The sequence below is a fragment of the Hibiscus syriacus genome, unplaced genomic scaffold (assembly GCF_006381635.1).
Source record: "Hibiscus syriacus cultivar Baekdansim isolate YM2019G1 unplaced genomic scaffold, ASM638163v2 tig00116962_pilon, whole genome shotgun sequence".
Classification (NCBI taxonomy): domain Eukaryota; kingdom Viridiplantae; phylum Streptophyta; class Magnoliopsida; order Malvales; family Malvaceae; genus Hibiscus; species Hibiscus syriacus.
The window spans coordinates 6,383,859-6,399,137 of record NW_024063488.1 but is presented as its reverse complement, the minus strand read 5'-3'; the positions used below and the strand labels follow the sequence as shown (position 1 = coordinate 6,399,137).

Below are 15,279 nucleotides of genomic sequence, written 5' to 3'. Positions count from 1 at the left end.
GTGTCCGCCATTCTTAGACTTTTAGACAACTTTGAGAGCAGGCAAGGAACGATAGGTGGGAACAGTGGCTATGTTATAGACGAGGAAGACTGTGCCCATTGCTCAGTTACGAAGCATTTCGATGGCTCAGGTTATCAAAATCTAAGTTGAGAGTAAATGGTAGTGAAATTTTTGAAGATGATGGACGCTCCATTTTCAGAGAGAAAGAAGTGGGGTTGAATAAAGGGACTGAAAAAGAAAGATTAGGACAATCAAACTGAAATCCAAACCAATATAGATTCAAAGTAATCTGGACAACAATTCATACCAAGAGGTGAGCTGAGAACTAACACAAGCATAAATAACATTTTAAAATTAAAGATTTATATGGGTGTAAATAAAATGACATACATATATAAGCTCAAATAGGTAAAAAGGTCAAATGAAATCCAAACAATATAGATTCAAAGTAATCTGGACAACAATTCATACCAAGAGGTGAGCTGAGAACTAACACAAGCATAAATAACATTTTAAAATTAAAGAATCCAACAATATAGATTCAAAGTAATCTGGACAACAATTCATACCAAGAGGTGAGCTGAGAACTAACACAAGCATAAATAACATTTTAAAATTAAAGATTTATATGGGTGTAAATAAAATGACATACATATATAAGCTCAAATAGGTAAAAAGGTTAATTTAATTTTTAAGATTATTACTTGAGTAAAATATTTAGATTTTCCATTTATATGAAGACGTGAATTATGTAGAAGAAAGTGAAATATATAAAAGTACAAGTGAGGAAATGACATTTTCATATGACAATAACAGATAACAAATGGCCAATGTGCTCGTAAGGATTGACCTGTGTCATGAAAGAAGGCAAAACTAATTTCACAAATTAGTTTCTTTCCAAATGAAACCTGAAAAATAGGTAGGTCATGCATGGTTGCGTTCACTGTGCAAAGAACTATTTAGATATGGATCATCCTTGTGCTTTGAGTACAATGGCAGATCAAGGGCTCTCTCTGCGATTCTTCTGTCCTCGTGAATCTTTGCTATCAGGCTTTCAAGGGATGGGAAATTAACCTGTTAGTATGCAAAAATCGTTAGCAAAAAGCACAGTTGTACAACCGGGGAAGAAAAAAGGTAAAAAAAAAACTGCGAAAGCATCCTAACTAATTTGAATGATTACCTCAGGCCGAATATAACCAACTATGACAAGACGCAATTCCTCTCCATAGAAATCCTCATTAAATTCATGAAGCAACCATGGCTCCTGCAGCACGAATTATGTTTCGTAAATAAAGAGTTGCAAACCATTATAAATCATTGATAAGACTTGTATCCGTTATCAACCAAGTTATACTATTGCACTCACTATAGTCTTTTCAGTATTGTTGAAATATGGGTTCCAACCAATACTCATGACCATTTTATAAACCCCTCTTGTGGATAATCCAGCCCAACCAAAATATACCCCTGAAGGATGCTCTGAAAGGAGACTCGAATGACCTTCGGTTGACAAATTGGCTGGAAATAAGAAACGAGAGAAAACAGGATATCAAGCAAAACAGAAGAAATAAGTAATGAAATATTAATAAACTTCCAACACTCTCGATGTTACATCAAAGCAAAATAGCTAAAAAATCCTTACCTAATAAATATTCAAAGGCGAAGATAGTTTCAAAATAAATACTAGCTTAACAAACAAGAACAGTGTATTACACACCTGTAGGGATTCCAAGTACTTTTGAGCCACGACCAAATCCCTTAATGACGGGACTGCCAATATACCAAGGTTCTGTTGGCAGAGTTCCCTTTATCCCTGCAATCACAGTATCATATCCTTATGAATACAGTTTTACTAAGTCAATGCTACTAATCACATTAAGAAGAAGATGGAGGAGTGAAGAAGTTTACAATCTTGAAATGGAGGTAGGCCCCACTTTTCAGGTTGCAAATCAAGCAGAGAGTTTATCACTTCATCTGCTGCAGGGATGTAAAGATCGGTTTGTTTTGGAACAGATGGCACAGCAACCACTTCCATTCCAGCAGCCTTACCAGCAGTAACACCTAGTCTGACATTGCCATTTCCCAGTATTGGAAAAAACTGTCAGATGCTTATTAGTTATTTAAAAAAATCTATGTTAATCAGTAAAAACATCAAAATATCTGAACATTGTAAGACCTTATGTAAGGACAAATGAAGCATTCTGGCAATGCTAAAGGCTAGCTCAAATGTCCCATATTGCCAAATTTAGTAGAGACTTGAGAGGGGTAGAGTTCATTTTATCTTTCTCATTTCATCAAGTCCTCCACATAAACCAATTACAGTTATAACTTCTCTTACGGAAAAAAGAAGCTGTAATTGTGAATATTTTGATACTTGTGCAAGAAGCCAGATGAATTATTTCAAGGAACAATTAGTACATAAAAAGGTTGAGGAATTGTTTCAAGGAACAAAATAATATCTTTAGAGCACAATCTGGGTAAAAAGTTGAACTTACTTATTACTAAAGAGGAAATGTAACAAAATGTGCATTATCAAATGGGAATACATATTAAACAGGATACTTAAATAAAAGCAGAGGTCACTTACATAGAATCTTCAATGACTAGGCAGCTTGAAGGTTCTCTATTTAGCCTTTTAGCAGCTTCCAGGAATCTTTAATAGAAAATCAAGAGTGTTAGACTTGGACAAGGTTAAAAAAGGAAGTCAGAATCTTATATTAAAATTAGATAACAATATATTTAACAGAATATCAGACCATATACTGATGCCACTCACATTTCAGGACTCGGCTTCCCTGCTGTCACTTCATCACCACCAACAATGACAGAGAAATAATCTCTCCAACCTGCAAAGGAAAGGATGGTTGACAACTCTAATAAGAGATTTGAGAGGCACAGAAGTTCGTACGAAGAAACCTTGGTGATAAGAAATTTTAGATTCTATGTTTCCCCTTGAAGAGTTTGAAGCTAAAGCCATAGGCACACCATGACCGCTCAAATGTTTAAGTAGCCGATTGGCACCTGGAAGAGGTTTAATGTTGCACAACCTACAATTACAAAGTGCGTAAATAAGAGCCTTAGCATTGTCATAATTCCAGTTACTTTAACAACACTGACATAAGACCTGACTTACTGGGCTGAGAATACTGGATAGAGTTCTGAAAGAAATTCATCCTTTCCACAAGGAAGACCATATTCTTCCACAACAGCTGCAGCAGCTTCCAATGGTGTTTTACCTATTATTTTTTTAGCTTCTCTTCCATCCCATTGTTTCCCATACTTGGGCAAAAATCCCTTTAAAACCTCACTTACTACACCATCTGTCATTTAATTAAAAACAACAAATCGTTACTATATAAATCAATACTCTTATTCCTTTGCATAACATCAAGAAAGCAATATCAAATCTTTTAAAAATTGTATCCATAATCATAGCACAACCAATAACAGGTTCCTAGCAGTAAAAGAAGAAAGATAAAGAACAAAATTCAAAGTAATACGAAGAACGAAAGCTTACCAGTGTTAAGAAGAGTACCGTCCAGATCAAGGATAACACATGAAACCAACTTTTTCAAAGTTTTGGCCATCGATGGTCCAGCAACCAAAAATTAATCTCGAAACACTACCGCTGAAAGCGAGGGAAGCACTTATTAATTGCCGCAAATTAAAAGCAAAAAATGTAATTGAAACTAAAGAAAAAAATATCAATAGGATCTATATTTTGTAAATATTGACAAAATATTAAAAGAAAAATAAAAACGGTAAAAGAATATCCGAAAGAAAAGCTTACAATGGAAAATTGAACAGTTAATTGGCGCCGTCCAAAGCAGGAATGGAGGCGTTGGCTAGTAATCGATTGCCAATGACGGTGAGTCCAGTTTATGGCGGCCTCGACTCCCGGTAATTTATAATGTCCAGAAAATTCGACGAGGATTTTGCTTCTTTTCCTTTGGCTTGGCCGCTTGGAAAGAACCTTATGACTTCCACTTATATCAAATAAAAAAAAAAGAACCTGTGTGTTCCAATAGGAAAAGCCCACGTCAACAAAATATAGAACGGAAAAGGAAACTTTTATTAAGATGTCACTAAACAGTCTAAACTTTAATTTTTTTAAATTGATCACTCAACTTTAAAACATTTCAATGTAAACACTATATTTTGATTTTGAGTTCAATTTAAGAATTGGACCATTAAATTCAAAACAATGCAAAATGGTAGCTTTTTTTTGCTGACATAAAAGTCAAAAATATTTTTTATTCTATTTTATTATCTTCATCGTTAAAATTAAGACTTTTCCATACATTTTTTAGTCATAGTTTTAAAACGTTATTCTTCGACGTCTTTTATAATCACCATAGACACCAACAAACTCGTACCACTTATAATATTTAAGTTTAAAATATTTATGCATTTAATAAGGTATACTATGGGCAGAATGTGTCACGCACGTAAACTATGTGATATAAACTCTGGAAAGTAGGTACAAGAAAATATTAGCCGGTATATTCTCTTTTCGTCTTTAGCATATGCCCAACTCCCGTAGTAGCCATCCCTTTATTTAGTTACAATTGTTATCAGCTACAAATAATAGCATTAAATTATTTTTCTTTTTATGACAATTATTCGATTTCTTTTCTAATTTCAAGATACCGACAGAGAAAAAAAAATACAAGCAACCATCACGAGAGGATAACAGAAAAGACCACCGGCCTCATTCAATTTTGAAGCTTCTATTAGACACTTGACTGATTGATAATACTTGTTCAGCCACATAAGCCTCCGACCAAATGTGTCACAACAGAAGAGATAATTTTAACAATACTACAGAGGGCAGGCTAGTTCTGTCTGCTGCCTGGTTTCTTAGTGCCTGTCGCTACCTGTTTTGGTTTCTTTGACCAATTTATATAAATAAATACTTGTGTTTCTAAAAGCTGATATACTTTATAAGTTCTAACTCAACAGTTCAAGCTAAACAACAACTATTTCTTCAAAGAAAAAGCAGTCCTATCTGTAATGTACTTTGGAAGAAAAAGAAAAGCTTGTTTCTTCTTTTCTTGCTATGAAGGAGAAATGGTCTGACTAGTAATAGGTGAAGAGATTGCAGATACTAAGATTTGAATCTCGAATCTACCAAACACCACCTATCAAAAGAACCAACTGTGCTAAGTCCCGGATTCACAATAAAGAAATTCTTCAAAGTTCTGTCTAGTCGGATACTACATTAGAGGGAATGCAACTTGAGAGGGTCAATATGATCTGGTTTTTCTTAGCATTTTCCAATTCCGTATACATCTTTGGTCTAGAAAATTTCCAGGATTTATGAAGACCGCCACTGTGTTCATAGATAGCTACCTTCTTGACCACTTTTCCGCTGTTGAGCAGAAATTTCATAAACTTTGCTAAAAACTGGGACCCTGAAGAATTTTGTTGGAAGCCAGTTAGCTCAATATCCTCCAGGCTTTGCAGAAAACACTTGAAAATCCAGTTAGTTGAATCCAGGAATTCCTCTCCATCAAATTCATAAAAGTCGAAAAAACTCTGATCAAACTCAAACTACAAGTAGGCAAAAGTACACATCAGACCATAATGATTAGAGAACTCCAAGCAAGACATCAATCATATTAGGTGATGTATTTTTTTCATCAGTCATAATTTGAATTCTCAAAAGCATGTAATCTTCTGTTAATTGTTGGGTTGTAAACCCACTTTAAGTGGGCCTTTTCTATTTCTTTTTTTTCATTATAAGTTGGCCCAACTATACCTATTATGCGTACTTCTCAAAGGAAACTTGAAAAGAAATAATGTACTTCTCAAAGGAAATATGTTTATCTGTATTCTGTATATAAGCCAGAAAAAAGAAACCAGAAAACAAATAGGAAGACATAAGCAGAAACTACAAGGAAACAGGACAGGGAACATAGCATGATATGAGTGTGTTCTTTATAAATGAGAAAGCTTGCAAGTTTAGTTTTAATTGGAATGTAAATATCTGATGCCTTTTGAAGCTCAAAATCATATAAAAAAAGTTCTCAAATTGTTGAAAATGGCTACATGAAAGGTCTCAAGTTTTGCAATTTCTTGTTTCTGTCTTAAACCTTGCATTGAATGAAGAAATTTGTGAATGTAACATGAAATCTGCAATTGTAATGTTGAAAGGAAAAAAAAAAACTAAGCCTTCATTTTAGTTTGTTAGGGTGGGTGGTATTAAAGTGCATTATTGCTTGATTTATATGCAAGTTAGTCTCCTCCCAACAGTAATCAGTAGTCAAATCCAAAAAACGCCAAAATTATCAGGCATTAATCACTATTCAATATTCATTGATTTCCCATAGTTCAAATATGCAGCATTTGTAATATATCTAAAGAAAGAGAAGCAATGATCTTACCTTGGAGTTGTCGCAGTAATACAAATTTATTACTAGTTTCTTCAGATAAGGTGAACTTTGAAGCAGACTCACAATCCCAGGAATATCCCATTCACATATCTCAGTGTCCAGCACCAAACAATGGCGTTTGGATAATGGTGAGGATATGCCCTTTATTTCCCATATTGATAAGACCTTTTACAATCAGACAAAAGAAAGAAGACATCATTAGAAATGTTACTAGAGCAAGTAGAAAATAAATATGTTAATTGTTGACACTTCAATTTGGAAAAGCAACATGACCTCAGCACAAAGTGAGAATGAATAGTAACAATGTTCGATGCCATGTGGATCACTTTGGACTTTCAAGTATTAAAGATATATAGGTATGATATAGTTAAATCATTTGAATATGTATAGCATGCATAAACAGAGAAAACTGAGCTACTGAACATGCCTGAAGGCACCAAATCCCCACGGTCAATTTCTCAACATGGCAAAGCTTTTCTAGGAGGTCCCTCAAGATGGATCGATGCTTTGAGCAGTCATACTTATCTTCTTTGTCAATTGTCATCACAAAACTCAGATTAGCGTTTGACAAAGACGAAACATGCATCACTCTAAATGTTCTTTTGTACATATACCCTGAAAGGCTCAATGACTGGAGATTTGGACAAGAAATCTCTGTCACCGACTCATTTTTCTCATGAGGCTCATAGACTGCATCCACCTCTAGAACTTCCAGATTCGTAGAACAAATTCGATTAACCCCTCCACAGTTATGCAATTTCAGTTTCTGCAAATTGGGACTGCCTGATAGAATGTTTTCAATTGCCTCAGTAGTCAATCTAGAATAGTTGATGGATAAAACCTTAAGGCTTGGCCAAGAAACTTGGTCAGTAGGTGAAACAACCCATTGTCTTAAAATTAAATCTTTCAGAGATGAACTCAGGTACAAAAACTGAGGCAAACTGTAAGGTTTAGAGTCGGCAAACGGAGCATAGAGAAACCCCCCATCGAAAATCAGAGACAGCTTTTCGACATGGTGTGTTGTAGCGAAAAGAACCCATTCCTCAAGGGAAGCATCCATGGAATCATCGAATTTGAAATTGATAAGGAAATTTTTAATCTTGGGACCAGTGAAGCGCCGCAGCGTTTCGTTAACAAACTCAGCACGTTTAGCGTGCTTGACAGCAAAGTATTCACGAGTAAATAAAAGCGTTGGCATTTGCGTCCAAAGCGACCTCCATCTTCGAGACAAAAAGCAGGTTTTGATAGCGTCCTCAATGGGTAAAAAACAAAGGATTTCCTGCAGGAGGGAATCTGGTAAACTGCTGATAAGGTCTTTGTCGGGAGCATCGAAAACCGGTGAATATCTGAGTTGTTTTGTAGGGGACTGAGCGGAATTGAGGTGGGTTTGATTCGGAGGATAATGATTGCCTTCAATCATGGCTTGAACCGAACTGGACGAATCAGTGGGTTGGGCGGATTGATGTGGACGAGGATCATGGCCTTGGATCATGGCCAAAACCGAACTCAAAGAATCAGTGCTTTGCTCCGGGAAAACAAAACTCATGGGATCTTCCATTCTTTAGTACAGATATACGAGAGAGTAGTACAAAGCAGATCATTCACGGTTGTTTCTTCAATGTGAAAAGAGATATACAAAAATAAAAGGAAAATTCTTGGTTTGTGCCTTTTTTCTTCTTCTTTGTATAATGAAATCAGTTTAAGCCTTTATGCCCCTAGTTTTTCTTTCGTACGTCAAAGCAACGTGTTGGCCATGGGTTGGATAATGACTGATATTTAATTTAAATAATAATACCAGATTCCTTACCTTGTTTGAACCTTTGCATGTTATTATAATACTATATATAGCACGACTGGCCCAATTGATATATTTTTTCTGGTTCTTATAAGTACCCCTTAATTAAATTTTATCTATAATTTATAAAATCCGATTCCTTACGTTGTTTGTGTATCAAATTGGTAAGTGTCCGTCGAAAGTAATTAATATTTCACATATTTTAATTTTTTAAGTTAATTTAGTTTAATAATAAACAGTTATAAGACTTATTTGATTTTATAATAGTGCAAATAAATTTCTCTTTCTCAATAGGAAGATTGAAGGGTGAAAAATAATAATAATTGAGTCCTATAAAAGAAACATTTAATTGTGTTTTTATATTTAAAAAATTAATTAACTTTTTTATCATTTTTTTAAAAGAAATAGATAGATAGATAGATATGATTAAAAAAAATTCGTAACTCGATCTAATCGATGCTCAATCAAGATACCAAAGAGGAAAAGAGTACCCGATAATTATTATTCATCCTCATCACGACACAATTAAATTAAAACAAAATTTTATAGACGTCGACATATATGACCTTCAACAAACTACCTCAAGTACAATAGCATGAAAAACCCAGCTATAGCCATCCCTGACAGTGAACAAAACGCAGGGGATGAAACAATTCTTCAACACTACACAAACACCAAATCACATCAAAGTGTAATATCTCATATCAATTTATCTAGAGCATGGTAGTGTCTTTTTAGTATCACTCAATCAAATGATCAAATATATTGCTCTCATTATGTACTAGAGAAAAGTCTTATATTGATCAACTATATCTCACAATATACAATATGATATATCTAACATCAGTTTTTATATTACAACTAATTACAATATATGTTTAACTGTATCAAAATATGTGACTTGCAATATTGAAATAATGACGATATCAAATTGGAGAATCACATTGATAGTTATTATTATGATTAATATTGTGACTATTTCATATTTGGGTCAGTTCATTATGTTGTTCTCTAATAGATACTCATATATTGATGTTGACATCCCTATGTGAATGACATCATTTCATTATCAATCAACTATATATTAGTCTTAATGAATTATTATTGCCTAAGCCCACAATAATACTTGACTAACAAACTTTGAAAAATAATCATATTTTTCGTATGATTTTATTATAAATAAGTTAATAACATATACATATAAAAAGAAATTAAAATAATAATGACAATGCATTTGAATAAACAAGGTGAAATATGTATATAATCACTATTATCTCATTATCGATCTTCGTACATATTCTAACACTTTGTACAATACTTGTAGATTTTTGGCCTTTTAAGGCCTTCTTCAGGAGCATATATTTCCTGAGATCGATCGAAAATAATTCATATGCATGGAGTTGAATATTTCTTAGTACGATTTTATTAGTCACATACATTAGAAGTTTTACAAATCAAACGAAATTGCAAGAAGTTTACGATGGCACACTATGTTGCGGAAGACGGCTATCGGATAGAGCAAAATCGCAACTGATAATTTGAGAAAATAAAAATGAAGATAAAAAGAGACACAAAATTTACGTGAAAACCCCCTAAATAAATAGGGTAAAAACCACGGCAACGGTAGAAGAATTTCACTATGAGCAACGGTAGAAGAATTTCACTATGAAAATAGTAATTACACCTCTCTCGATCTACCAAGGAGAAACAATGATAATTCTCTCTTGAAAAAGGAGAAAACAACTCTCAAGAAACTCTCTAAATTCTCTCTAGTATTGGAAGAAAGCTAGAATGTTTTGGGATTCATACTGGAGGATAATTTGAAGTTAATAGGAAGAGGGGTAGAAATTGGCTAACAATCTTGCATGCTAATCGTGACAAGATTTTCTTCAAGTAATTCTTTTGTGAAAGCCAAATCTTCCTATTACTGTATCGGTGAATTTGCATCCCTAGAATCTTGTTTGCTGATCCCAGTCCTTCATTTCAAATTCCCTAGCCAGTTGTGCCTTCAATTCTTCAATATGATCTTTGTTGGTCCTGCAACCAACATGTCATCCACATACAACAACATAACAAAATCGTTATCACCAGACCTCTTGAAATAAGCACAAGGGTCTGCATTAAGTCTGTTGTATCCAAGGCACATATGAAGGAATCAAATCTCTTATCAACACCTCGACGCCTGCTTTAGACCGTACCAGAGATTTGTTCAACCTGCAAACCAAGTTCTTCTTTTCGTCTTCTTCAAAACCTTCAGGCTGGAGCATATAAATCTCTTCTTCAAGATTTCCATGAAGAAAAGCTGTTTTAACATCTAGTTGTTCCAAATGTAAATTCAATGTAGCACACATTGCCAAGACTACTTGAACTATTGTTAGTCGAACCATAGGAGAAAAAATTTCATTGAAATCAATACATTCTTTCTGAGCATATCCTTTGACCACCAGTCTTGCACGATACCTCTCCACTTGATCATCACCATTTCGCTTGATTTTGAAAACTCATTTGTTACCAATTGGATTCATTCCTTGTGGTAGTGGCACAAGGTCCCATGTATTATTTTTATGAAGGGCTTCGATTTCTTCTTGCATCGCCATCATCCACAGTGAAGCATCTGAGTTGTTTATTGCCTCCTGGTATGTTGATGGCTCACCGTCCTCTGTTAAAAGGCAGTATGTAATATTACCTTCTATAACATAATCTGAGTGCCAATTGGGACGTCTTCTCACACGATCTGATTGACGAGTTGTTGGAGCTTCAGAACTCTCTGGTTCTTGTTCATCATGTACTGGTTTTGCTTCAGAAGAATCTCCTTCTTCAAACTCTTTTTCCACATGTATCTGAGTAGTCTCTGACTTTTCAGCGCTATCATCGTCTTCTTTTCTTTGTAGTTTATCTTCTACAAAGATAATATCCCTGCTAATGATCACTTTGCGGGCAGTGGGATCCCACAAGCGATACCCCTTTACTCCATCAGCATACCCCAAGAATTTGCATTTCCTGGATTTTGGATCCATCTTTGAAATTTCTTGGGCATTGTACATCACGTACACAATACTTCCAAATACATGGAGGTTTGAATAATCAACTGGTTTACCAGTCCACATCTCCATTGGTGTCTTCAGCTCTATTGCAGTTGATAGAGCTCGATTCACCAAATAACAGGCGGTATTGACTGCTTATGCCCAGAATGATTTTTCTAGGCCTGCGTCTCTCAACATTGCTCTTGTTCTTTCTAACAAGGTTCTGTTCATCCGCTCTGCCACTCCATTTTGTTGAGGAGTGTTCGCCACTGTGAACTGTCTTTTGATGCCTTCTTTCCTGCAAAAGTCATCAAATTCTTCGCTTGTGTATTCTCCTCCATTATCTGTTCTGAAACACTTGATCTTATTTCCAGAATCAAGTTCCACCCGCGCTTTGAAGTTTTTGAAAGTTGAAAACACGTCTGACTTCTTCTTAATAGGGTGCACCCAACATTTCCTGGAGTAGTCATCAATAAATGAGACAAAGTATTTTGCTCCACCTAGGGACGTTACTGGTGCTTGCCATACGTCAGAGTGAACCAATTCTAGAACACTTTTGCCTCTAGAATTTGATGTGTTGAATTTCAACCGGTGCTGCTTACTTGTTATGCAATGCTCACACAAAGGAAGTGATACCTTTGTTAAGCCTGGAAGTAGCTTTTGCTCCACAAGGACTTTCATTCCTTGTTCTGACATGTGTCCAAGTTTCTGATGCCATAGCATTGTCGAATCTGAACTACATGAGGCAACAGAGGCTTCTTGTAACACCCCCAACCCATACCCGACCCGGATATGAGTCAGAGATACTACATTGACTTTAAAACACAACTCTTAATAAAATAATAGTAAAATATTGGGACTTGTATTAAGAAAATACAATAATATACATACTGTAATATAAGTTTACAAAAATATTCAGAGCATACACAACTTAACTCTTTAATTACATGCCAACTGCTATTTACATAATAAAACCTACTGATAAGTTGCTTCTGATCTGATGGTTGCAGGAGTAATACTGTCAAGCTGCTTCACCTGTCTCTTCTATTTTCCTCGGATCCTACGTGTGAAACACTCACACGCTAAGTCATCGACTTAGTGAGGCAACAATAATAAGGCAATGTATTGTAATGAATATGTCAGGATCATATGAGATGAGATGCAAACATGTAACTAATCAATGTAGTATACTTTAACAATATCCATACCTGTAAGCGTATGACTGTAACATTCATTATTCAGTATTAATAAGTTTATTGGCCCATGATAGCATATTGAGAACCTAAGGTATTTGAGTAATGTGAGGTTGTGCACTATGCTGTCACCACAGCTCGTATAAATGCACCGAAGTGCCCGTAGAATTGCACCGAAGTGCCCGTAGAATTGCACCGAAGTGCCCGTAGAATTTTGTCCATAAGGACCACGTAGAATTCCTTAAGAATCATATACATATACTATGGATCAAGTATGTCTTTCAAGACTTCACAGGTTCCAAAGGATATATATGTGTCCTAAAAACCGAGTATACCCTCTACCCTTGGCATGCCAACTATACCTATAGTTCTCATCTACATAACATGGGCTTATACATTTCCCGTAGTTCATATCGCGTAGACATAGTATTTCCATACCTTTAACACATAGGCATATCATTTACATACTTTTATCACATAGTGCATAGAACTTTTCTGCATATTCATGTCATGTAATACATATAAGATAATTCATGTCATGTAATACATTTAATACAATTTCATGTCATGTATCATAATATGGAATGTAATCATATGTCAAAATATGGAATCTAGACTTATCACAAGTCCAGAACTGAATATACTACTATATTCATGCTATGCATATGCACTCACCTATACTTCTTTGTCTTTTCCTCGATCGATTCTACTTGTAGATTGTTCCCGAACTCGAGTAGGCTCGGTATCTACATAAACATAATTTTTAAGATGATCATCAGATGTCTATGTCTTGAAATTAAGCTTTAATAGCTACTAATTTAAAGAATCTATAGTTTAGTCATGTTTTCTTTTCTTTCTCTTCTTTTTTCTCATGGGGGAATCGGTTCCCCCCCCTGGGGTATCGGTTCCCCTATAGCCTTCTGGAATTTCTTATACGATGAGGGGGTATCGGTTCCCCCCCTGGGGGTACCGATTCCCCTCTAGCATTCTGGAAATCATATTCGTTGAAGGGGTATCGGTTCCCCTTGAATGGGTACCGATTCCCCTAACCCAGAAATCCTATTTTTAGCCCGAAAATCATCTAATTTCAACTCAAACATACATATTTCAATCCCTTTACTACTCTTAGCTCTCATACACTTACTTAAACTAATTATTATCCATTAAATACCTCTAAAACTTAGAAATCTAATTCTCCATGTAGCATTTAAGAATCCAACTCAAATTCCAATATGTTCTAATTTGAATTCTAACCCCTCATACTTCTTAATTAGCTTATTGACAAGTCAAAATTCTGATTCAAACATCAAAACCTCATCCATATCAAAATCTCATCTAAAAACTCATTTTCCAAATCTATCTCTAAAACACTAATCTTGTTGTTTTAATGTCATATAAGCTTTCCTTTAGCTTATATAACATCCAAGCTTTCATTTCCAATCATAAAACATCAAAGAAACTATCAAGTTCAGATTCTTACCTTAAATGCAAGCCCAACTTTGAGAGAAGGAAGAGAAGAAAATGAGGAAGAAGGGAGAAGAAATGGGAGGTTCTGGAATACACGTGTTCTCATACCCCATAGCATTTATTTAATTAAAAATTCCCCTTGCAAATGACCATTTGGTCCTCACCTTAATCTCATATTTACCAACCTTTATTTTAAAACTATAAAATTGTTCTACTTTAATCACCAAATGTTGAAACTTTGCAAATTAATCACTAACCCGGCATGGAGGATGTTACAAATCTCTCCCCCTTAAGAAAATTCGTCCTCGAATTTTTCATTGCACGAACAAATGAGGGTATTGATGTCGCATATCTTCACACGCTCCCACGTTGCTTCTTCTACTCTGTGATTCCTCCACAACACTTTGACCAAAGGAATGGTCTTGTTCCTCAATTGCTTAACTTCATGGGCTAAAATTTGAATCGGTTCTTCCTCATAAGTCAAGTCAGGACGAACCTCAATCTCTTCTGGTGTCACGATATGAGAAGGGTCAGATCTATATCTTCGAAGCATTGAAACGTGAAAAACATCATGTATCTTTTCCATCTCAGGTGGTAAAGTTAGCTGATATGCTACAGGTCCTACTCTCTTTACAATCTCATATGGTCCAATAAACCGAGGACTCAATTTTCCTTTCCGACCAAATCTCAACACCTTCTTCCATGGAGACACTTTTAAAAACACCTTATCTCCAACTTGAAATTCAATTTCTTTCCTTTAAGATCAGAATAGGACTTTTGCCGATCAGAGGCCACTTTGAGGTTATGCTGAATTTCTCGAACTTTCTGTTCTACATCTTGAATTAAATCCGGACCAAGAACACTTCGGTCTTTGAGTTCATACCCAATTTAATGGAGTACATTTCTTCTCCATATAATGCTTCATAGGGAGCCATCTTGATACTCGAATGATAACTATTGTTGTAAGCGAACTCTGTCAGCGGTAAATACTTTTCCCATGATCCCTTAAATTCCATTACGCACGCTCTCAACATGTCTTCCAATATCTGAATAGTTCTCTCTGATTGCCCATCAGTCTGAGGATGAAAAGCCGTACTAAAGTTTAAAAACGAGTCCCCAACGCTCCATGCAAAGATTTCCAGAATCTAGAAGTGAATCGAGGGTCCCGATCAGAGACTATGGAAACAGGTACTCCATGCAATCTAAACTTCTCTAATATACAGCTCTGCATACTTTTCCATAGAGAAATCCGTTCTAACAGGGAGGAAATGCGCTGACTTAGTTAATCGATCAACAATTACCCAGATTGATTCTCTTTTGTTCGGAGTCAAGGGTAACCCCGAAACAAAATCCATCGTAACATTTTCCCACTTCCATTGAGGAATTAAAAGCGGTTGCAATAATCC

The 15,279-nt window shown here is 35.4% G+C and overlaps 2 protein-coding genes across 4 annotated transcripts; both read right to left on the bottom strand.

Moving 5' to 3' along the window:
• Positions 1 to 783: 783 nt before the first annotated feature.
• Positions 784 to 3,967, bottom strand: LOC120190513 (bifunctional riboflavin kinase/FMN phosphatase). Of its 3 annotated transcripts, none has more exons than XM_039193589.1 (11): positions 3,879 to 3,967; positions 3,518 to 3,621; positions 3,134 to 3,320; positions 2,917 to 3,047; positions 2,777 to 2,846; positions 2,588 to 2,653; positions 1,909 to 2,066; positions 1,718 to 1,813; positions 1,367 to 1,518; positions 1,181 to 1,264; positions 784 to 1,074 (listed from the first exon to the last, which is right to left on the bottom strand). In XM_039193589.1, exons 2-11 carry the CDS (start codon positions 3,585 to 3,587, stop codon positions 925 to 927), a joined length of 1,164 nt encoding a protein of 387 aa, XP_039049520.1. In that variant the 5' UTR covers positions 3,588 to 3,621; positions 3,879 to 3,967; the 3' UTR covers positions 784 to 924. The 3 variants fall into 3 exon arrangements, with proteins under 3 accessions (XP_039049520.1, XP_039049522.1, XP_039049521.1); XM_039193591.1 differs by having other exon boundaries at positions 2,777 to 2,848; positions 2,922 to 3,047; XM_039193590.1 differs by lacking the exon at positions 3,879 to 3,967 and adding an exon at positions 3,791 to 3,867 and having other exon boundaries at positions 3,518 to 3,628.
• Positions 3,968 to 5,026: 1,059 nt separating this feature from the next.
• LOC120190511 (putative F-box/LRR-repeat protein At5g02700) lies at positions 5,027 to 8,053 on the bottom strand. Its single transcript, XM_039193587.1, has 3 exons — positions 6,823 to 8,053; positions 6,387 to 6,560; positions 5,027 to 5,553 (listed from the first exon to the last, which is right to left on the bottom strand). Exons 1-3 carry the CDS (start codon positions 7,951 to 7,953, stop codon positions 5,206 to 5,208), a joined length of 1,653 nt encoding a protein of 550 aa, XP_039049518.1. The 5' UTR covers positions 7,954 to 8,053; the 3' UTR covers positions 5,027 to 5,205.
• Between the last annotated feature and the right edge of the window lie 7,226 nt (positions 8,054 to 15,279).